Consider the following 24,466-nt stretch of genomic DNA (forward strand, 5'->3'; position numbering starts at 1 on the left):
GTCGCTTTTGGGTTCTGGTTCTACCACATGACACAAAACACCAAGTGGTACTGGATCTAACAATGGTGAATTTTCTGTTAGAGTAAAGGGTTAATTTGGTCAAAAATAAAAATTTAAAGGTTTATTTAAATGAAATAATAAGTGATAGGTTTGGTTGAATAAACGGGTATAATACATGGATTTTTTAAGATTTAAGCCAATATAAAATTGAAAATAAGTTACTCAAATATCATAACACACCAACAATTTATATAAAATTAAAAAGCTCCCCCTCACATGCTTTAAAAAAAATGTAAAAAATCAAACTCTAGCTATATAGATGTTCCAAAAGGGGAAAACAAACTGTTGCAATTCTCACTTCAGTCCACAAATATAAGAGGTTTGGTGTAGGACAAAAATTTATCCAACGAGGCGTTGCAGTATGATTTCTCCATTAAGAAAAGAAGCAGCCATGAAAAGAAGAAGAAGCAGACAAGGAAGCAAGAAAGTAATTCAGCTCTTCATTTGTGCTTTGGTTTTTTATTGTTCCACTTGGTATTGGTAAACTTGGATTTTCTGTGTCTAAGCTGCTACATTTATTTGCGTTGGTGGTGGTTAAAGCCTCAAGGGGGAAGGTTGCAGCTGCACCCGTTAGTCAAACCTGAATCACGTGTCAATTTTGTAGCAGATACAATTTATGGTAGTTTAATCTTTTCTTTTTTCCTTCCTTAATTTCTCTCCAACACATAATTTTACAAATATCAATTCTTTTACACTGACAGTACAGCCCCGCCCCGCCAATTACATTAAAAAAGGAAATATCAGTCAAATCTTTTACCCTTCATTTTTCTATATAATATGGTTCCAACCCTTTCCCCATAACAAAGCAAAACTTGAGTTTGAAAGTTTAGAACTTGGTCTCTTAATTTGTTCTCTGGGGCTGAGGGTAAAGGCACTTACTCTTCTTCTATCACATAGGTATATACTATTTACCAACAAGTATTGTTAACTTATTCTCCTTCTTTATCTTATTTACTAAAAACTAACTTTGATTGCTTTCAACGTATTGGTTCTATGATGGCAGATCAAACTTAAATCCCAGAAGATAAGGATCGGATAAGTTGATGGTTGTGGATGGATCGGGTGAGTGAATTCCATGCTATGCTTGTCAACTGATCAGTCTTTTGCGGATTAGCCTTTGTTTCGTTGTCTGTTCGACCTGAACATATATATAGTTAGGACATATCGATAAAACCCTAATTGAAATTAATAGGCATATACCATAATATTGAAGTGAAGTGGAATATCACTAAAATTCTCATAACTTCTTCAATAACTATCTTAATCTAGATAAAAGGCCGTTAGCTGGCTGTTTTTGCTTCGATTCTTGATATCATGATTTATTTAGGCATAAAATCATGGTGATTTTCGTATCTGCTTCAATTAGCTGCAACGTTAAAGGGCTATATGTTGATTTCTTCTGTAACTTTTCATTACTGCCAGCCTTTTCCACTAACTTGGTAGTTTCCATGGAAATTAAGTAGCAGCTACAGGCGATTTATTTTGGTCTAAAATAGGAATTTCTCAGATTTATTTTGAACTGATGGAAATTGTGTGTTTGCTTTCGTTTGTAGGAATCAGAATATATATATAGCAATAGTAGTAATAACATCGCTGACATGTAAGGATTGAACTTATAAACGTGGCACATATCGAGCCAGAAATTGAGATTTATTGCTAACATAAAAATTGATTGCATATATATCATACGTCATTAATTAGTCTTCTATGAAATTACAGGCTTTACCTTGAGAAAATCCTTAGGTCAAAAACTTAAAGAAAAGCTACATTATTAAGGATAGAAAGTAACATATAGGTTATATATTCTGAGGTAGATGCACAATATATACATTTATATATTTATATAGATGGTAGTCTAGAGTTTCTTTTACAACGTACTACTTTGTTCACGCATAGGTTTTTGTGGGGGTAATTTTTTTTTTATTTCAATGATTTTTAATTTTTGAAAATATATTTATTTTTTTAGATATCTTAATATATGTTAATAAAAATATTTTCTTTTTTTTGTTAATAATGATAATTCTAATAATGAAGTAAAATTAAACTTGAGAAAGTTAAATATATTGAAAGTAATTACTTAAAAACTACATAATTTATATCATCAACATGTATTATAAGTGTATGATGTGTTTCATTTTTGCAATATACTAATATTCATATTATCAAAAAGTATGTTAATATTCATGTTATTATATCGAGTCTATGATAACAACGTACTGGTAACAATAAAATCAATATTTCAAATATAATATTAAAAATAAAATTATTTCATTAAAAACCTTTGATTCAATTATTAATAACAAAATCAAACTTTATATCATACTTTGTTCATATTATTTAAATGATTATATATAAAATATATCATTATTTATAACATATTATAGAGAACGAGTGTAAATTTTAAAATCATTCATAAAACCCAGAACTCACAACTATAATCCATACCAATACACATTAAACCCAATTACATGATATAAATGCCACATGTCAATTAATTAATAAAGCCAAGTGCAAAATTTAACCATGCTTAAACCCAATTAATTGAGACACATGTAAACCAATTAGGTGATTAAATTTGTTAAGTGTCAAATTACACCTAAACAAACTTTGGCATCTAAACCCACAGAGGAGGTAATTAATTTCTAGACTAGATTATAGAAGATATAGACGTCTATTAGATTGAGAAAGTGCGTACTGTCGTTACTTCAATTTGATTTTTGTTTTTTATTTTAGAGAAAACAAAGAAGAAAAAACTTGCTTAATAATTTCTTCTCTGTTGGATCGTCGGTTGCAAGGTGTATGAATCTGTTTGGACAATTGAGAATTGACTCGTCTTCTTCACCTACTGGTTTCACTTCTATTTTTTTGTCGTTTTTCAAAATTTTAAGCAACACGTTCCACGAATATTGACTTTGTGACGGTGATAGTACAATTTATGGACGCTGCCCAGGTTATTTGTCAATGGTGCAGTGTTGTAGAACATGGCTAGCCCTAGAAAGCAAAAGTAACATTCACTCATGTCAAGGTTAAAGACTAAAAAATATTCCAAAGTCCACGTTTCCTGAAAACTTGAAACCACAATCAACCACATGTATATTTAAATCATAGCAAACTAGACTGACCATCATGCCATGATGCATATACCCCACATTTCCAGGATTCCTGGGCTCTTCTGATAGATTCCATCTCTTCTAATTAAATTAATTCAATGCATATTCGAAAACATAATGTTTATTTGGTCGACATCCCCAAATAAGTTTCGATTATACTATAACCTATGTTTATAGTTGAGCAGCTACATCACATGGAGTTAATGTAATAGCCAGGAAAGGTCTTTTCATGGCCACCATTTTGTCTTATGCTAAACAACTGAAATGGGGGACTGTCACCCAGCTTCGTTTACACGCAATTACAGGGGGTTGCATTAAGTTGCAAGTGTCTTTATATGATAGAATAGTATAATACTATAAAAGAAGTTTAGTGACTTTTTACGTCATTGGCATGTACAAGTCCACCTTATAGTCAATGCTCCATGGCTTCATTTTGTATGTTACTTTTTCATTTTTACGAAATATTTTTTAAAAAAATTAAAATTTAATTTAAATGTATGAAATTGATATTTCATAAATTTTGATATTAAAACTGAAAAATAATTAAAAAATATAGAAAAACCTTTGTTATTTAAAAATAGGATATAATTTTTGAACATAATAAAAATTAAAATAAGGACAAAAAATGAGACGAGAGGATTTATGTATGGACAATTAATTAATTTACTATAAAACAAGATATATGACATCATTGAAGTTAATGTAACTGAATTTATTAAGAGCTGAAAAATTGTTGAATTCATGTTATTTGACCCTTGATCTTGTATTGTTAGAGGACGATTTCAGTGTAATTAGGTGTTATTGGATGGAAACTTATGAGGGTCATCTTGGAGAATTCAATAGAAAAATAAAATAAAAGGATATGCTATTTGTAGGGCTATTGAAATTAAAGTAGTAAATTAAGCGCTAGTAAGATAAATGTTGAGGTCGAAACTCGCAACGAATGTGAGGTACAAGCAGGAGACTGTGCATTTGACAGGGCATTGGTATGGAATTTAACATCCCAAGACAAGGAGCGGTAATTTTAAAACATCTCCACAAGTGCAAAAGATTGAACCATTATTCCCAGGTATTCTGTGCTTTAAACACAGTCAACTCTTTTGACTTCACTTGCACTTTTCCATGGTAGCCTCAAGTATAGCTTGCATTTAATTAGTAAAAGTAATAACGTCATTTAATAGCTTTAAAACATCAGTAAGCTGCGATGGAGGCTTCATTGTTTTTGGCTAAAGTCTCGGGCTTTACGTTTTGTAGTAGGCTTTGTGAATATTGTGAGTTGTAAGTTCAGGAATTTTTGTAGTGGGCAAACTGTTGCTGCCAGTAGTATAGAGGATAGATTTGATGCAAATAACGCTGCCAATTGCTTTTTGAGCGGCTAGCATCTTTTGTAACTGTACATTTTTCGGTTACCCTAGGTTGGAAGTGGCGTCACTAGAAGTTTTTTACAACTAAATGTTCAAGACTTGGGATGACATAATAGCTGTGGGTTCATAATAAAATCTGTTTTGCAAAATAAAAATAAAAATTTCAGCCCCTTTCTCCGTCTTTACCTTTTCTAGTCATTCATCTTTGTTGGAGTTTCAACAATAAAACTAAGAAAAATGAATAATAGAGGTTTTTCAGAGAAGATGAATAATCGTGAAGGAGCTGTAATAGAGCACCAAAATTCAAGAAAAGGAAAAACTCAATAAATATTCATTACTCTTTAGTATATATACTTTCCATTACAAACTGTAAAACTAATAAAGCTTCAAATACGGTATTAGAAAATGAAATCGAGGTGTGAAGAGAATAAAATAATTCACTAAGCACCTGATGCATTGAGAACAAGGCATAAACTTATGTGCCCACCAACAACTAATTTGGAAGACATAGATACGTGGCTTTCTAGCTTAACACGACAAACAAAACGACCCACATTTGCATATAGAAAGAGTAAAGACATAGCTTACGACACAAGCTGTTGCGTTTAGCTTTACAAGGCCTTTAAAACAACACTACAATAAAATGTTTTGTAACAACAAATGAAAAAACTTCAAACGACACAAAAACTTGTACATCACTAAACAGAAATTAGTAAAGTTGAAACGTCTTCATTTTATCATCATAAGTCTTCTTCTTTGTTGTAAAATTTCTGTCAGTTCCCACCTTACTTATTTGCGGCAAGTATCTTCAACCAGATTAGGATCAACCTTTCAACACTCCCCCTTGATTTGGAATCTAGTGGATACCCAAACTAGATATTAGAAACTCGAACCTATCTTTGCTTAATCTTTTAGTGAGAATATCAACTAATTGCTCATCTGTGTGATAGTACTGTAGCTGAATTTCATTCTCCTTCACTACCTCTTTTAATACACAGTACTTAACCCTGATATGTTTGGTTTGACCATGATGCACAAGGTTTCTTGCCATTGCTATTGAGCCTGGTTATCAACATTTAGAATAGTACCTTTATCTTATATAAATCCTAAGTTAAATAAAATCTTTTTTAACAACAGAATATGGTTTGCAACAAAAGTAGTAGCTATGTATTCAGTTTCTACTGATGATTAGGCAACAACATCCTACTTTTTTGAATTTCAGGAGAATATTCCACTTCCAAATGAAAAACAGAATCCTCCAATGCTTTTTGAACTGTCCAAATACTCTGCCTAGTCATTATCATTATACCCTTGAAGCTCACCACTTTTTGACTTACAGTACCTAAGGCCACAGTTTTAGGGTGCCTTTGATATAACTTAGGACTCTCTTAGCAATTTTGAAATGCATTTCAGAAGGTTATTGCATAAATCTGGACAGTAAGCTAGTTGCAAACATTATATCGGGTCTAGTAGTTGATACATATAAAAGAGACCCTATCATGCTTTTGTAAACTAGACTATTTGCCTCAATAGCCCCATCATTCTTGCTCAGGTTGTCACCAATTGATAATAAAGTGTACACAAGCTTAAATAATTCCATTTTGAATCTCCTCAAAATATCTTTGGCATATTTATACTGATGCACAAAGATCTTATTAGAATTTTGTATGTACTCCATACCCAAGAAATAAGTCATTTGTCTTAAATCAGTCATTTCAAAGTCTTTCTTCATTTGGTTATTGAATTCTCCCAAAAATTCATTCTTTGGACCTATTATCAGCAAATCATCTATATATAGTGCAACTATAAGAATAGCATATCCATTTGACTCCCTCACATACAGTGTAGGCTTAGTAATGCTTCTATTAAAGCTTTGTTTTCTTAGATGTTCATCCATTCTCTCATATTAGGCTCTAAAGTCCTGTTTAAGTCCATACATAGCTTTAATCAGTTTGCATACCTTTCCTTCTAAGTCTTTCTCCGTATATCCTTCAAGTTGCTTAATGTAAATGTCTTTTGTCAAGTAGCCATTAAAAAAAGCTGACTTGATATCAAGGTGATGTATCATCTAGCCTTTTCTTGCAAATAGTGTAGCAAGTAATTTGATGGTATCATGCCTTGCAAATGATGCGAAAGTTTCAAAATAATCAATTCCATATGTTTGAGCATAGCCTTTCACAACTAATTTGGCTTTGTGCTTGTTGACTGAGCTATCTAGATTCAACTTTGTTCTATAAATCCATTTGACTCCAACGATATTTTGTTCATGTGGTCTATCAACTAGAATCCAAGTTCCATTCTTTTTTATCATGTTCATCTTAGCATCTATTGTAGCTCTCCAATTTGCATCAATGTTGGCTTTAGTGAAGCTTGAAGGATTAGTCACAACAACATTGCACCTATTGTAAATGTCTTCAAGTGTTCTTGTCCCTTTTGCTACCAAGCTATCATATTCAATATCAACTGAATCATTGTCTTCAAGCTGAAATTGGCCATCATTAGCAAAAATCATATTTCTGAACAATTAATAGTTTTTTTTTCCAATTCCATTTTTGCTCTTCATCAAAAGTAACATATCTATTAATGAACAGCTTCTTAGCATTGATGTCATATAATCTACAACCTTTAGATGACTTACCATAACCTAAATGAATAGCTAAAATTGACTTAAAGTCAAGTTTAATTTTTTTTTTCGTCTAGTATTTTAATATAGCAGACACAACCAAAGGTCTTCAAATGAGTTACAGAAGGTTTGTAACCAAACCACATTTCATAAAGTGTTTTGAGACTTAAGGTTTTATTATATACCATGTTTAATAGGTAATTTGCTGTATTAATAATCTCTACCCCAAATACCCTTAGTATCTCTTTTTGGAACATTAAGCACATGGTTATCTCAAACAAGGTGTTTTTTTTATTTCTGAAACTCCATTTTGTTGAGGATTGTAGGTCATTGTGAGTTGATGTGTAACACCAAGCTTCATTAAGTAATTTTCAAACTCAGTAGAAGAAAACTTTGTGCTATTGTCATTTCTTAAAAACCTAATTCTAAGATTAGATTGATTTTCTACTAATGCTTTAAGCTTAACATATGAGTTTAACACTTCATATTTCTGTTTTAAGAAATATATCTGGTAGAATTTAGTAAAGTTATCGATGAACAAAATGTAGAACAAACTATTGCTCAATGAAGGAGTTTTCATTGGATTATGTATGTCAGTGTGCACCAACTCCAATTTCTGCTTAGCCTTCCAAGTTCTCACTTTAAGAAATGGTTTCCTACATTACTTTCCATACTGACATGTTTCACAAAGCTTGTCTAGTTTCACTATAGCGAAGAGGCCTTCAACCAAGTCAACAAAGGCCATTTTCATCAATGAACCATAGTTCACATGCCCCAGTCTCCTATGCCAAACATCTGACACATCTTCTTCACTTGCAAAGCCCTATGTTCTATTTCCATCAAATTCAAAAGGCAACATTTATTTTTTGTAATGACCCTTCCCTAGTCGCTACCAACGTCTAAGACTTTTGAGGAAATTTTCGCTAAGTCTCAAACAAGCCTCATTTAAGACCTCCACTAGATTCATTAAATACATATAATCACGAGCGTAAGCGAATATTAATAATTAAATTACTATCTACTCCATTCAAAATAATAACAATTCACGTTTATAAGTTAACAACAATTTTCAACATCTCACAAATTTTATTCCAACACAACCCTAAACAGCGGAGTGACTCGGAGTGGGGTTAGGAGATGCCTTTACCTACTCTGCGGTGGTCCGTATGCACCGATGGTTACATGTTAGACTGATTTCTATATGCAAAAAGAAAAAATAAGAGGGGTGTGAGTCTCATAGACTCAGTGATCATCATCGACCCCGTGAGCAGGCGAAGAGGGGAAACAAATATAAAGGTGGAATGTTTATAAACTCAGGAGTAAACGTGGAAAACACATTCCATAAAACTGAGAGATTTTGTTTTTTTATACCTTTCAAGTCTTAAAAATAATAAATCACAAGTAAACATATATGAAAACGGTTGTATTTTAGGTACTAAAAAATTCTTTCAACTTCGATATCTGGTCAACTGTAAATCCAATAGCAAGTGTCGAATGAAGAGTCTCAAACAAAATGCGAAATAACTTATCAACAATGAATATGTAAATTTCACTTGCCATTTAATAGTAAATTTCAAGTAATAATGCCATGCATTGTGTAATAAAAAAAATTCATAAGTGAGCATCATCATCGAGTAGGTTTAGTATAGCCCTTAGGCTTACTCTCTCAGACATCATCACCTACTCGTGGAAATTTTCCACTTCACCATATATAAATCGGGGCTTCAACTCCCCCTTTTTATTTACTCGTGGGAATTATCCACGTCACCAAATATAAGTGGGGGCTTTAAGTCCCCCTATACCTACTCGTGGAAACTACCCACGCCACCCAATATAAATCGGGGCTTCAGGTCCCCCTTTATTACAATCAAATATCAATAATCAACAATTACCACTTTATGCACAAAGACCACACTTAACCTGGTGTGGTAACATGCCTTACCCAAATATCTCAATCACGTTAAAATGAAAATCATTGCAATTTAATGCATTTGCAAAACAAGATAGATCAAAAGCAATATAATCATAAATTGAATGTTATGCATAATTTATTTCAAAGCATGGCATACCCATCAAATCAGCATGATAAGTGAAATCAATAATAAATTTTTTTTATCAAATCCCATGAATCAAATAATGACCATTGGCCCAAACATTACACAAGCTTGCAAGGTATGATTTTGAAGCGAAAGCCATTGAAAGGTTTGTTTTCCCATAATTAAAACCTTATAGATATAAACTTATGTATAATATACAAAAAACGAATTTAAAACCCTTGATTGCAATCACAAACAACCTAGGACTTTCTACCAACTTATCCTTTCCACAATTTCGTCAACCATCAAATATAACATATATAACATATTTATCGGGATATAGTTTTTGAAATTTAACACTCACTCACCTCACAATAGCGGGACACTACTTCGCTATTGGTTCATACGTGTATCTAACTATTCTTTCTTCCTTTCCCATTTATTTCTTTCTCTTTCCTGCTTCTTCTTTTTTTTTAATTCTCTTTCTCTTTTTCTTTTTTTTTTTCTTTTTTTCTTCCTCTGGCACCGTCGCTGCTCCTTCTCTCTTTCTTCTTCTTTTTTTTCTTCTTCTTTTTTTTCTTCTTCTTTCCCTCTCCTTCTTTTCCTCGTCGTCGTGCTCCCTCTCCATTTCTTATTCTCTTTCTATTTCTTTTTCTTCTCCTAGAGACGCAGCTCCCCCTCTTTCCTTTCTCTCCCCCGGGTCCCTCACTCTATTCCTTCTCTTTCCTCTTGTCTTTCTCTCTTGTCTTTTCTCCCTTTTTGGCAGCTTGACTTTTCTTCTTCTCTCTCTTTTCTTCCTTCTTTTTTTGGCCGGCCCCCCCTTTCCTTCTTCTTTTTTTTTTCTTTCTTTTCTCTTCTCTTTTGTCTTTTTCCTTCCCTTTTTTTTTCTATTCACACGCCGACCCCCACTTACTTCTTCTTCTTCTTCTTCTTCTTCTTCTTCTTCTTCTTCTTTTTTATGAGTGGGGCGTTACATTTTTCATCTTGACTGTCATCAACTCTAAACCAATTGGATCATAAATGGTGCACTACTTATCTTTAATATAATTAAGCATAGTGCTTGTCTTCTAATTGACCTACATTACGCAAGTTTTTATTAGCCTCAATAACATAATGAACATTAGTAATGAATTTCATACCTAAAGTGGTATTCACAGTTACTGCTCCAATTCCAAAGATTTTTAAAAACACACCATTCCCAATTTTCACCCTAGCTTTGAAACTTCTATCAAGGTCAGGAAATAGACTTTCATTACCAGTGAGGTGATTAGAGCACCAACCACCAATCAACCAAGTATTCTTTTCTGTAGCACTATCACCCATTTTAGCCATGAATAGCAACTCTTTTAATCCACTAGCTTCCTCAGCCACTACAGCCATGCTTTCAGCTTCATTCTTCTTTGCCTTACATATCTTTTCCCCATGTCTTAACTAGTTGTAAGCCCTGCATTTCAAATTTGGCATATTCCAATAGTACTTAGAAATGTATTTTTCTTTTTACAATGTGGGCAAGAAGTGCATTTATTATATTGTTTTCCCTACTTCCCATCACCAGCTTTGTTGCCTTTATTGTCAAGTTTCTTAGAGTCATTTCTTTTGATTCTTAAACCTTTAGTCTTAGCAGTTAAAGCATTTTCTACAGAATCTTCACTTTTAATAGCTCTCTTTTGCTTTTGAACCAACAAGGCATTGATCAACTCCATCACAGAAATTCTGGTTTAGTCTTTAGAGTCTTCTAAAATGGAGATTTTTTATTTAAACCTCTTTGGTAGACTTATCAAGAACTTGTTTACAACCTTTCTTTCTATTACTTCTTTTCCCAATAACCTTAGTTAATTAACAACCCTCAAAACGCTATGAATATGCTTGAATCTCTTCATAATCCTTAATCTTCAGTAGTTCAAACTGTTTTGACAAATTGAGAATTTGAATTTGTTTAGAGCAATCATTGCATTGAAATTCGTTTCTCAAAGTATCCTAAACTTGCTTAGGATCATCAAAATTTATAATTCTACCTAATATAGTGTCAAACACAACAAAATGCAAACATGAGATAACCTTGTACCTCTATGCTAACTTTTCACTGTGCTGTTTAGTTTGAGCCGGTTTGGGGTTAGTATACCTCTAAACTAGTGGATCTCTTTCTACGTTGACCACCTCCCACAAGTTAAAAGCCTTTAAGCAAGCTCTCATCTTCATGGCCCAGATGGGGTAGCTTGAACTAGTGGACATTAGAGGAGCTAAGGCACTATATCCAGCAAAAGCCATAGATGCACACCTATTGAAGAAATCAAACTGAAATACTCAAGGTTGAAGAGCTCAAGGTCCCTTAAGATGCATATAGCTCTGATACCGTGTTGGAGTTTCAACAATAAACCTAGAAAGAAGAATAATGGAGGTTTTTTAGAGAAAATGAATAATCGTGAAAGAGTTGCAACAGAGCAACTAAATTCTGGGAAAGAAAAAACTCAATAATTTTTCATTACTCTTTGATATATATATTTTCCATTAAAAAGTGTAAAACTAACAAAGCTTCAAATACAGTCTTGGAAAACAAAATCTAGGTGAAAAGATAATAAAATAGTTAGTTGAGCACTTGATGCATTAAGAACAAGGCATAAGTTTTCATGCCCAGCAACAGCTAATTTAGAAGACATAGATACGTGGCTTTCTAGCTTAACAAGATAAACAAAACGATGTACATTCTTACATACAGAAAAAGTAGATTAAAGACATAGCTAAAAGACACAAGTTGTTGTGTTTAGCTTTACAAAGACTCTAAAATGATACAACACCAAAGTGTTTCGTAACAACAAATGAAAAAACTTGAAACGACACAAAAACCTGTACATCATTAAACAGAAATTAGTAAAGTTGAAACATCCTCGTTTTATCATCATAAGTCTTCTTCTTTGTTCTCAAATTTCTATTAGTTCCTGCCTTACTTATTTGCAACAAGTATTTTCAACCAGATCAGGATCAATCTTTCAACACTCTCACCTCTTTTCTCCTCCTTTCTCAACCTAATGTTGTTGGCTTCTCCTTTATTCCTCCCAATGACTATATATTTGGACATTCGTGATTAAAGGTTTGGATTTAAAAACTAAGAGAAAAGGTGAATATATATCTCAAATCCTTATGTCTTGAAAGAAACAATATGGTGGTGGTGTTTAGTCCCAGAAAATCATCTCAAAATTTATGTTGAATTGCACTCATTGATTAGATCGTTGTGTCACATAAAAATTTAGTGATTTTACAAAAATAATGATCTTAAACCATAAAAAATGATTAGATTATTATTATGAGAGGTGATCTGATTTTCATTCAAAAAGATGAGAAACTTTTTCTTTCATCGAAGTATAGTAATTTGTAAATCAATTATAGGTAATTTTTTAAGTTTTAACATGTGAATAAAAAAAAAAACTTGCTTTCTTTCCAAAATAAAAATAATTTTTACTCTTTCAAAAATTCTTTACAATACTATATATTTTTATCCGCACTTTTTTCTTTAGTTAGGTATATAATCTCTATTTTGACAGCAAATTCATTATTATTTTGATAAATTAAATTCATTCTCATTCAAAGGTTTTTCATCAAATTTAAAAGTTGAAAGTTAGTTTATTAAAGATAAATATAGTTTTTATATTTATTTATTAATTTTATTAATTATAACTTATTTAGATATAAAATATTAATATTATTTCACAAATTCTTATGTTATGAGAATATTAAAATTAGTAATTTAGTAAATTTTAAAACATCGTTATTTTTTTAAACTTGTTCACAATTGGACAAGACTTTCTCAGGCCAGCCAGTGATAGTATAATATTAATAAACAATTATTTTTATTTAATTTTAACCCTAGAATATATATAAAAAATTAAAACATTAATATGAAAATATTTTTAAATATTTAAAGAATAAAATAAAACTTAAATGGGTTAGATGAGCTAGTGCCTAGGTTTGGTATTTAATACAAAATGATATTTGAATTCTATGTCATATAATATATGGTGATTGCATTATCATACCTTGAAAAGGACACGAAATGTTACCTAAAAAAGAAAAGAGGTGAGGAAGAAGAGATTTTCAATTAAAACAGAGGATCCTCAAACAAACAAATGCCACCGCCCATTTTAACTTTAAGTAAATTGGGCTTGCCACTCAGTCAAGCTTATGTCCACCGCCCAACCTGCCCCAGCCCATCGTGGCCCTCCACCAAAGAAAATGCTACAACTTCAACTCTCACCGACTCAGTTCACTTTGACTTAAATGCTCAACTCTCAACAGTCAACAGTGAACTCTAAATCGAATCTGAAGTGACGGTGCTCATCCGCCGAAAGAGACATTACGGGAGACAGATGGCGTTCTCTAACTGGAACACTGTGGGAAGTCTGGTTACTCCGGCTGTGGAGAAAGAAGACTTTTTACCCAGCAAAAGATCAGTCATGGTTGCTACCAAGATAAAGACAGCTTTTGTTCCTCTTCAGGTATGTTGCTAAAAAAAGTTTGCTTTGGAATTCCTCTACTTTTCAGCGTCTAGCTAAATGTAGAGGAACAGAGTTAAATTAAAAAAAATTTTGAAAAGCTTTAGTTTAAACTGAAGATCTTTCTGAATCAATGTCCAGCTTCTAGGCAGATGGTCTATGCACCTCCCCTACTAACAACTCTCACACACACTTATTTTCCCTTTTTTAAACTTATTATTTAATCAAGTTATAAGAAGGACAAAGATGTGATGTGATCATTGATTTGTTTGGGCTAGAATTCACATATGCATAGTTGCATTTGTCTGTTTTTCAATTTTGTTATGAACCCAAGTTTGTGAATCAGTAGTATAGCCATTTTTTTCTTTTTTATGGGTTATTTGGTGCATTGGATACCCATCAATTCCTTTGCGTTTCTTTTGATTTGGTAGTTTTAGTTTGTGATTTTACTGCTTTATCTTAACTAACATATCTTAACTAGGGCTCCGTTTGCTTATAGCTTTTACTATTTGCTTTATCTTTTTCAAATTTTACCAGAAACAAAAAAAAAATGGTGGAAAGAGATATCATAATTGATTAAAAATAATCAAATGACCAAAATGCAACACCAATTCTAGCATAATTATTCTATATTGAAGCAAAATTCATGCATTTTGTTCTTCAAAAGCTAATTACTAATTTGATTTAATTTTTAAAAAATATAATTTGCTTTTGCATCCATATTTTTTTCTTTTGCTTTCTCCTTACAGCAGTAAAAAACAAATAGCAAAAGCAATAGCTAATTATACCTAGATGTGCAATCATCTGCTTTGCTGTTCTAAACTTGAGATCTACCTCTCTACGACTTTGATCTGCTTGACAAAGACATAAAATTTTATTCATTATCATTTGGATCATTTGTTTCACTTGTGGCTAAGTGATTCTCAAGTCGTGTACTTCTCATTGTGCGTGCTAATTTTCTTATGGTTGTCTGAAAATGGGGTTAAAAGTTGTGAGGGACTTAATAAAAAACCATCAGGTGTTGTCTTCGCTTTTTGCCCCCAATTCCCCTATGTGTGCAAGGGTGCCTTACTTTTCTCTTTGCTAGTTAAGTGGACTAATTTATATAAGGATAGATTCCATTATTATTAAGAAGCACTTAAGTTTATGGCAATTATAAGTGGTTTTGAACATCTTATTGGGTGGTAGAATAATATCTTGATGGATTATTATAGTTATTATTCTTTGTACATTTGCCCATATATCTGAAACTATATCTGCATTTGTGAGAAAATCATTTTAGTGTTTTTTAAATATTAGTTATTCTTTACTCGCTCATTTCCATAATTTCCTGGAATCTTGATATTGTTAGTTAAGCTACAAATCCTACTGTCATGGCACATTGTATGTTATATGTAGCTTAAAGATTGTTGTCTCTAGTAACCAAGATGGCTAGCGTTAAAGATGCATTATATGGCATACCATATTGTGGATTAATGAAATTAGCCAAATTTCTTCAAATAGAATGATTATCAGTAATTAATATGTGTCAATTACATTTTAAAGTTGATAGCTGCTTTGTTTAAGTTTTTGATGCACAAAAGATGGTCTGACCCGCATATATCACATTGAAGGTCAACCTATAAGATGTGAGAAACTCCTGTATAGATTGGCATTTTCAGTGTTCTGATTTCTTGTTTGAATCTGTATTCACTGACTTCCAGTTCGTTTGATCTCCTTATTCTTTATTATTCCTTTTTTTGTACATTTCTTTTAATTTTTCTGCTGAAGAAATTGGTTGGGTTTATGCCTGTGAACATGACAAGGGAGAGATATCAATATGCTTTCTCTAAATCAAATGGTCATCTTGATAACTGGTGGGTCATAAGGAATGTGTATTTTCCCATGTTAAGATTTTTGCTGCAAAATCTGGCTGTTAATTGCACTCTTGCTTCTTTTCTTCTATAATTTTTCTTTTCAGGAACATATAAACTCTCTTTTTTGAGAAGAGAGAGGACAAAGGGATCTCATATACATAAATAAAAAACTTTAGAATTCATTCAGTTTACAGAGTGCAGTACATAGACTTTTTGGTTTTGATTCCAGGTGTTTGTCTCACAATGCATAAACATAATATGGCCTGTTGGTCATTTCGATAATTGATGGTAGTATCCCTGAATTAGCCAATTATAAATATATGATGAAAAATATTTAATTTGAAAATTTGTTAGGTTTTTATAACTATTGAGAACTGCAGAAGAGAATACAGATACAAAACCTTACATTGCTTTATTTGGACAAAAGAACTGAGTTTATTGATAAGTTTCAGCAGATGAAGGCATGTTTTAGAACTATTAAAGTTGGTGCAGATTGCTGACTTGAGAATTCTGTTTGGATTTTGGAGAACAAGAATGAATCTTGTGAAATCATTGTCTTCTACCTTATTTGGATACAATCACTAAAAGATGACTTAGAGCGTTGCATTTAGCATAAGAGGAAAAAGAAAGGACCTACTTCTAGACACTACTTTGGCATACCTCTGAACACATTCCTTTGTCTCTTTTGCAGGTGAAGTGCGAGAAAAGACATAAATCATTGACAACAAAATGCTTTGCTGTTTCACGTAGAGATATGATGCAATGTCTAACTGCTGAAGTTCTTGGTCTTGCCCTTCTTCCAAAACCTGCCATAGCTCGTGTTAGTAGACTCGAGATGAGGAAAAAGATAATGGAGAAGCTTGAGGAGCTTAGGGAGAAGGCTGGGCTATCTAAGCCAAAAACTGAGAATGAGATGAAGTCTCCAACAAAACCGTCACCAAAGGATAAGAAGTCTCCAACTTTGCCACTGCCACCTCCAGAAAGCGCAGTTCAACTGTTGGTGGAAGTAACCCTCAGCAACATCCCTCCTTCAAATAATGCTTTGTGATATTCTCAGTAACAGGTTCGATCATGGTGTCAATTTACCTTCAGTTGCTCTGAATGTCAAAATGTCAGTTAATACAGTGAAAGTATGGGTCATCATGAAGAGTAGCCCTGGTTTCCGCGAAAGCCTGATTAAATAAAGACTTGAATTTTCTGTGTCAAAAAAAGAAAAGACTACAATTTCCTGGAAAATAAATGTATGTATCTGTCAAAAGTCCGGCAGTACTACGCCAGAATTTCGTTTCTGATGAAAAATTAGTGCCAGAGTAATCTTAAAGCTCGGATTTCAGTCCTATTTGAACCCAAATCATACGTGTAGCTGCAATTGTGCATTAACTCTACGAACATAAAAACTTTAGAATGGTATTTGTATATATATGATTTCTTTTTTGTCAACTCACCTAACGGAGTCGGTGGTACTTAACTAATAAAACCAATGGCGACTTCATTATTAGTACAAATATATCAACTAAATAAAAACAAATTGCATTCGAATCAAGTGTCAAGACATGCATACCTTTCGGGTACTAATTCCTCTTGTAATTAGCTTATTTCTATTACATGACACATCTAAACCTCACACTTTTAATTACGGTCAACTAAGTACTATTACTGACACTAGACAAATTGAAATGTCTAATTGATTGCAAGAATTGCGGAATTGGGTAAGTGGAATAGGGTTCATCGAGTTTGTTAGTTCTTGGGTGTGAGTGTGAGCTATTGGGTTAGTATGTTTTCTTTAACGGCAAACGTGGTAAAGCTATATAGAGTGTTACATTTCTTATCTATTCCCACTTAAAATAAAAATGTAGGAGAATGCATTGAGATCATGAAAGGAATTAGTGCAAAGAGAGTAGCATGTGGAAATCGTCTTACATATAAATTACAAAAAATGAGACAAAGGGCAAGCAAATCAATTGATCTTTTTGTCCATGTTTTTGACAAGCTGCCTCATTTGAAACCTCCAGAACAAGAAATAAGCCAAACCCAACCCTACCAAAACAAAAACCCAAACATGTTCCTCGCCGCTCTCCTTCTCGGACCTCACCTCCACTATTTCAAACCTTTCCCTGCCTTCCCCGTTCCCCATTATGCCCTCCATCACATGCCCATATAACACGTACACCCTATCCTCCTCTCCCATCACCACCGAGGTAGCAGAGCCTTCCGCATCAAGGGCAGTTTTGTCATACACCACGCCTTCTGCCCAACTATCAGCACTCTTCAGAAACCACAACTTTTGCGTAGAAACAACTAATACGACGCCGTCCCTCCTTATCGCTATCCCATCTGGCATTACCAAATCCTCGTTCAGCAGGACTACCCTCGCCGTCCCATCGTCAGCATCAACCTTAAACATCTTGCCCGTATTGGATTGCACCACCAATAAATAACCCTTGCTGACGTAAGCGATTCCATTCAGCCCGCAATCGTTAAACGGTTCGTTTTGATCCATGACAGATGCGTAACGGCTAAAAACCGGAGATCTTGAAAAAATCGACGCCTCTCCGCTTTCGTTGACTTTCCAGATGAAGTTTCCGACCGAATTGGTGACGTAAGCGTTGCCTTTGAAGTCCACAGCGACGTCGTTGGCGACGTCCCTCCCGCGACCGATGGAGGCGATGTTGGAATCGGGGTCGGAGGGGAGGAGGGAGAGGAAGAGACGTTGGCGGGTGCGGAGGTCGTAGGCGACGAGGGCGTTAAAAGGAGGGAGAGGAGGAGCGGAGTGGAGGCAAGCGAGGAGGCGTTTTTTGGTGGAATCTACGGTGAGGCCTAAGACAGTGACGTTTTCTGGGAGGGTTGGATCGGAGATTACGGTTTCAATAACGCCTGCATCGGAAACGGAATGGATGGAGCGGTGGCTTAGGGAGCCCACGATGAAGTGCTGGGCTGATGGGTCCCAGGCCATGCCTTCTGGGTAGAGGTTGCGCCATCGGAAATTGATGACGTGGGGCTTTGTGGCTAGGGCTGGGGCTATTAAAAGGATGATGATTAGAAAAACAAAGCTGGGTTTGATTGGAGCCATGATGGGTGGATTTTTGAGTGGAGCTAACAGGGGAGAGAGTGTTTTTAGTTAGATAAAGGAATTTGAATTTCTAAGTGAATCGATCAATTTAACCTTTTTTAGTGGGCTTTTTTTTATTGTTTTATTGATTTCTTGTCAAAAGGGTCTCATAATTCGGATTTTCTTGTCAAAAGGGTTTTCTGTTTTTTAATGTTACTATTGATTTCAACAAAAGATGTTTCAGGCTTTTTCACTTTTCACGACGAATTTCTGGGTAAAGGCTAAAGCAAATAGATTTTAGAAATACAACTTGATTTTCTTTAATTCCGATTAATTTCCCAATGAATTTCTTTTCAAAGGAACACTATGAAGCCTTGGCTTTAACTATAGTTGTGGTTTAGTGAAGAATTATTTCAGTTGTACTCGTATTCCATTTAATTCAACAAGAAAAGGAAACAGTCAATGTTGCACCATTGTATTAGTTTTCTCAGTAAACTCCAACAGAGTCGAGGTTCTTTCTATGAGTTGTCATTGCTATAATTTCAGTCCTCAATTTCTCATGACATGAGTTTCTATTCTTTTCTCATCAGAAGTGTAAAATATGATTCTGTGTATATATAATTTTGAATTACATCAAGAAGGAGAATTCATGTTCATTCAATAAATCTCATCTTTCATAATCATTTGTGACAAAAAAAGAATCCATGATGACTAATTTTCGGATGTAGTTATACATAACTACAGAAGCAATAACAATGTTCCTTTGAAATGAAAATTGATATGGTACCATCCTCTTCAACATAGGAAAACTAGCTTTTAAAACTCCAAAGATGGTTCAAGCACATTTCTCAAGTTGGCTGAATATCTCTTCTTTTGTGTTAGAAGGAGTGTCACGACATGGGGGTTCAAGTTATACGAGTTGCCGAATCAACTTCGAAAGCTGTCAGGTGCCGGGTTGCCGGACCAGTTGCACATCTTGGTACACAAACAAACATCTCATACAGTCTTGGCAAGCCAGTAGACAGCTCAGGCAGCCTTGGCAACCAGCAGACAGCTCAGGCCAGCAACTTAGTCAGTCCAGACAGTGAGCAAGCCAGCAGCACAGACTGCTTAGGCAGTCCAGATAGCTCAATAGCACGAGGTTGAACTAAAGTTTGGCATGTGACAGGAACACCATTACGAAAATTAGGCAATGAATTTATTAATATACTATAAATTATGAGAAAGAAATACTAAGCAGGTGGAAAATTCATATGAATAGAAACGGTATACAAACCAGGCCCGTGACTTGTGTGGTCTGAAGACAGTCACTTTCTACCATATAATTCTAGCCCAAAGGAATTCAACAAAGAAAGCACTCAAAGACAAAACACTAAAAGCACAAGTTAAATTCACGAAGCACTATGCTTGCCTAACATATGCGTTCAGAGCCTTGACCCTGTCTTCTTTCTATTCATTCACCATCTTTCCATCTGTTGCTTCCCCAAAAAGGAAAAGCCATCCATCCAAGAGGATCATCTCAAAATCACAAGACCTGATCCGACTGAATCATCATGCATAACATTAATCCCCAGAATCAATGACACAAAATACTCAAACCCATGCAGCTTATCAACAGAATTGATAGCGGGGTGGAGGATTGGAAACAGTCAACATGAAAATTCAATCACGAATCACGAATAGGTTTACAACAAACTAAAGAAGACAATATCGCATAAAACCAGCCTTTTACCTCTTGGACGTTTGATAGGAAGGATGATAATGTTAAGACATTATTATAAATTTTGAATTATTTGGGTTCGGGTTGATTTGGGTTTAGATTCATTTGGGTTCGAGTTAAATGGGTTCGGCTTGTTAGGCGAGTTGGAGTTTTAAGTCAGCTTTGGCTAGCAAAAGAAGAGAAGGGCCGGCAAAAAGGCTTTCCACGTGTCACATCACAAATCTTCCCTGAAAGATCTCTAACTGCCGTATCACCACCGCCTTCATGCCACGTCATCCTGAGCAAAAAATATCTCCTTTCTTCGCATATACACGTTCCACTCCTTTGTTAGCGTAGAGAAAGAGCTTAGATTGTTCGCGAACGTTCCCGACGCCCATCATGCATCAAACACTCATCCTAATCAATGAAACAACACCCTTTAACTCAGATATTTTCTTCTTCTTCTTCTAATCTACGTTCCATTTCTTTATATAAACCCCTGCCTCTGCCCTTTGTTTTTCAACCCCCCTATGTGCTTGCTTAACAGCAACAACAATATTGCGACATTGACAGAGCTTGGGTTTTCACAACTGCTTCTCAGATATCGGGTCTTTTTTATGTCTGTTTGGAAATAAAAACTGGGTCGACGATGGAGGCTGAACATGGCTTACCATCTTATTATAACGTTCTAGGGGTCAAGCTGGATGCTTCTACCCTAGATATCAAGCGTGCTTATCGAAAGCTTGCAATGGTAACTTCTTTTTCTGCCAGGAACCTAATATAGGTTTTGGTTTTGGGGCAATTTTTGGCTTTTGGTGTTGAATTGACAGCAACTTTTAATGTTAGAAGCAGTTTGAAGAGTACTAAGTTATGTTTTTTAATTTTTGTTGTGTATATGGTGGTGCAGCAATGGCATCCAGATAGGTGGACAAGAACACCTTCTCTATTGGGTGAAGCTAAGCGTAAATTCCAGCAGATTCAAGAAGCCTATTCAGGTAACTAAGTTGACCGAGAACTTTAATTTTATCACGCAGTTTTAGCTAGGTTAATTGCAGTTTGTTATAACTTCAAATGTTTTTTTTCTTTCTTCTGGCAGTTTTATCAGACCAGAGGAAGAGAACTCTGTACGATGCTGGGTTATATGATCCTGAAGATGAAGAGGACGAGGTGGCTTTTTTTTTTCTTTTTTCAAAAAAAATTTGGTATTTCTTGATTAAAGGCTTTTGCCTTTCAATATTTTGCTAACAATTGAATGAACAATGTTTTGTGTGCAGGGCTTTTCTGATTTTGCAGCGGAAATGATCTCTCTAATGGCGCAGACGAGGAAAGAGGTAATGAATTTGTCCTAACTTTCAGCTTGAGTTGAATAAAATATTGGCATAATAGTACTCTTCTGAGCAACATTTAAAATTAAAGCTAGATACTCTATTTCATTCGAAAAGACAAAAGAAAATGTTGCTATCATGTTGTTATAGTGCATTTTCTCATTGCCTACAAAATTAAAATTTGTTCTCTCAGTGGTGGTGAGGGAAAGAGCAGAAAATTTAGCTGTAGAACTTTACAAAAACTTTATCTGTATTAATTTGATCGAAAAGATGAAAAAGCATTAAAGATTAGGATAGATAAATATGAATCTTCTGTAGATTTAAAATTTCAACTACACTTTTGCATGATAGAGAGTCATTAAAATGATGATCAGTTGTATGATGATTGTCCCCCTCATCATCAAATTCTTGTTGGCCTCTTATATGAATGATAACTCATCTTTTAGGCTTGATATGATGTATCAAGCGCCTAGAATGCGCCTGTTTCAACATGTAAGTGTAACCATGAGGGCAGCTGGTGGTGCTAAAAGAGTGCGCCTTCCAAAGATAGCTCCTTAATATCTGAAAGGAAAATTGGTAGCTCTATCGAGTGTGGAGCTTTTAATTGAGTCCCAAGTACTTTTTAATAAGATTTCTTGGTTTGCTAAACTGGCTATTAATGCATGGAGGGGATTGTCCATATATAAATGTATTTTTTGTGTTGAAATTGTTAACATTCGTTTCTACTATTACTTGTGCTGATCAGGATGAAGACTGCAGCCTTGAGGAGCTACAAAAGATGTTCTGGGAAATGGCACAAGAATTTCAGTCACCTTCATGGTTTTGTGGATCAGTTCAAAATTCTGGGAGCCCGAAGAGGACAAAATGGGATTCAACTCGGATGGGTGATAGACATTCACATGTAGGTGTATCAGGGCTCAAGATGTATGAAACCAGAAGTTATTGAAGTTTCTGCTTTAATTAACGACAGAAATCATTTGGACAAGGGAATGATACTCATTCTAGTACTTCATTGATCCTCATCTCAAAGCAGACGATACCTGAATCCCATGAGCTTCTCAAATCTTTGGGAACAAGCCTAGAATGATTGGGTATGGTTACACTTGTTGGATTTTGTAGTTGGGGTTTGGACTTTAACTTTTGTCATGGCATGGTGCTTTGTGAGCGGCTGGTCAGAGTGCTTCCGGAATATCTACACTCCCGGATGGTAATGTACACACACTTCCTTGGTGTTCACTGTATGTATAATGTAGTTGAGCTATCGTGAATGGACCGTTTTCTCCAAAATTGACTTCTTGTATCTGTTTGATCAGGATTGCTAGTTTCTGACTGTGTTATTGTAGTGAAAAATATGCTTCTCTCGACTGATTAAGGCAGTTATATAAGCCTAGGAATAATTTGACAATCATTGATAACATTTGGAATGCTGATATAAGCAGGAAATCTAGAAATAGCTAGCTGAGCAAAGGCGGCAACAAGGTCTTGGTGCTATGTGCAAATAGTTACTATCTAATTGTTTGATTGCCAAAACATCCTATTGTATTATTGAGGCATCCTGCTTCTTCTGTTTTCTTAAGCACAGGGCATTAGAAGAGGGGGCCACTCAATGATCAATCTTTCGGAGGAATGAAAAAATTGAGAATGAAATATGTGGTGGAGAGCATTACTAAGGTTTTTGTTTCATTCTCGGAAGTGGGAAACACATGTCCACTAAAATGGGGAATCTGCTCCACTTTGATCATTTAAACCAATAATATAGCTGTATATGTTCTTTCATAAGAAAACGAAGGAAAGGAGTTCTATCATGAAAAAGGGAAAACTAGAGTAGGACCCCGCAAGCCCACTGAAGAGGTAAACATCACTGACCACATCTGCAAACTCGCCTGAATGCAAGCAGCCCATTTATCTAATCAAATTGGGCTTATCACTGCAATTTTGTCTGATTTGTAGACGATAGAATCCAAATCTTTTTCTCAGATTAGTGATGGCAGTTTTGAAGGCACTTAATTAACACTACTGAATCATTGAAACCATGAGGAGCAGAGGATTTTAAATGCTATATTATGTACATAGGAAGGTTCCAAACCAAAAGCAAAGCTTTGGAGTTAAAATTAATTTATGTGATTAGGGAAGTTGACCAAAAGATGTGCCTTGAAAAAGGATGGAAGATGCTTTAAGAAAATGGGAAGGTGGCCTTTCTCTCTACCAATCTCTTCTCATTCACTCATCTTCCATTGTTTTTTCCAACTTTTGGCCCCTCCTTTTGCTTCCCTTTCTTCAAGGTTAAGTCTTCTCACTAGATTAATCTACAAATTCTACGTTGGTTAGGCTGCCAATTAATTATGACGTTCATGTAGAAAATTACAATCATCCACAAAAATTTCCATCTCCATTTACCAACTGATAAATCTTTTTAAAAGCTGTACCTATCTGAACGCCAAAAAACTTGTATAGTAACAATTGAGTTTGTTTCTATTAACTGCTGGTTAGTTGTTGCAGTATATATGTCAAATCACCTATCCTTTTGTCCCGTTTGGCCTCTGTTTTTGTTTGTTTGATCGGTAAATTGTCCCATTAGGCCATTACTACACTAAAAATGTCCCAAACGTACGTCTTTTATTTTTCCGTAGGAAAACAACAAAAACAAAAATAAAAATAGAAAACCCTTCAAATAAAATTATAAAGTGGGAAAGATAAATTGTAAAATTTAGAAGAAGAAATGGAGTTTGATTTGTCACAAAGAAGTAGCTGGAAGAAAGTGGTAAAGAGGAAAACAGGAATCCTGTTAAGATAACATGATAAAAGGCAATGGAGCATGAGTTGATGACCAGGAAGTGACTTCGCCTCCCAGCTTGAC

At 34.6% G+C, this 24,466-nt stretch overlaps 3 protein-coding genes across 3 annotated transcripts; 2 read left to right on the forward strand and 1 right to left on the reverse strand.

Annotated features, from left to right (window-relative positions):
• Positions 1-13,283: 13,283 nt before the first annotated feature.
• On the forward strand, positions 13,284-16,887 carry LOC108660955 (uncharacterized). The gene is made up of 2 exons (XM_018115950.2): positions 13,284-13,683; positions 16,228-16,887. Exons 1-2 carry the CDS (start codon positions 13,555-13,557, stop codon positions 16,582-16,584), a joined length of 486 nt encoding a protein of 161 aa, XP_017971439.1. The 5' UTR covers positions 13,284-13,554; the 3' UTR covers positions 16,585-16,887.
• A 552-nt stretch (positions 16,888-17,439) lies between these two features.
• LOC18609764 (NHL domain-containing protein) lies at positions 17,440-18,866 on the reverse strand. The gene has a single exon (XM_007045057.3). The coding sequence runs from the start codon at positions 18,604-18,606 to the stop codon at positions 17,494-17,496; it is 1,113 nt and encodes a 370-aa protein (XP_007045119.2). The 5' UTR covers positions 18,607-18,866; the 3' UTR covers positions 17,440-17,493.
• Positions 18,867-20,785: 1,919 nt separating this feature from the next.
• LOC18609765 (Chaperone DnaJ-domain superfamily protein) lies at positions 20,786-22,896 on the forward strand. Its single transcript, XM_018114532.2, has 5 exons — positions 20,786-21,035; positions 21,192-21,279; positions 21,381-21,451; positions 21,559-21,615; positions 22,355-22,896. Exons 1-5 carry the CDS (start codon positions 20,934-20,936, stop codon positions 22,553-22,555), a joined length of 519 nt encoding a protein of 172 aa, XP_017970021.1. The 5' UTR covers positions 20,786-20,933; the 3' UTR covers positions 22,556-22,896.
• Positions 22,897-24,466: the final 1,570 nt, after the last annotated feature.

Source organism: Theobroma cacao, chromosome 2, assembly GCF_053813885.1.
Source record: "Theobroma cacao isolate CCN51 chromosome 2, ASM5381388v1, whole genome shotgun sequence".
NCBI classification, from domain to species: Eukaryota; Viridiplantae; Streptophyta; class Magnoliopsida; order Malvales; family Malvaceae; genus Theobroma; species Theobroma cacao.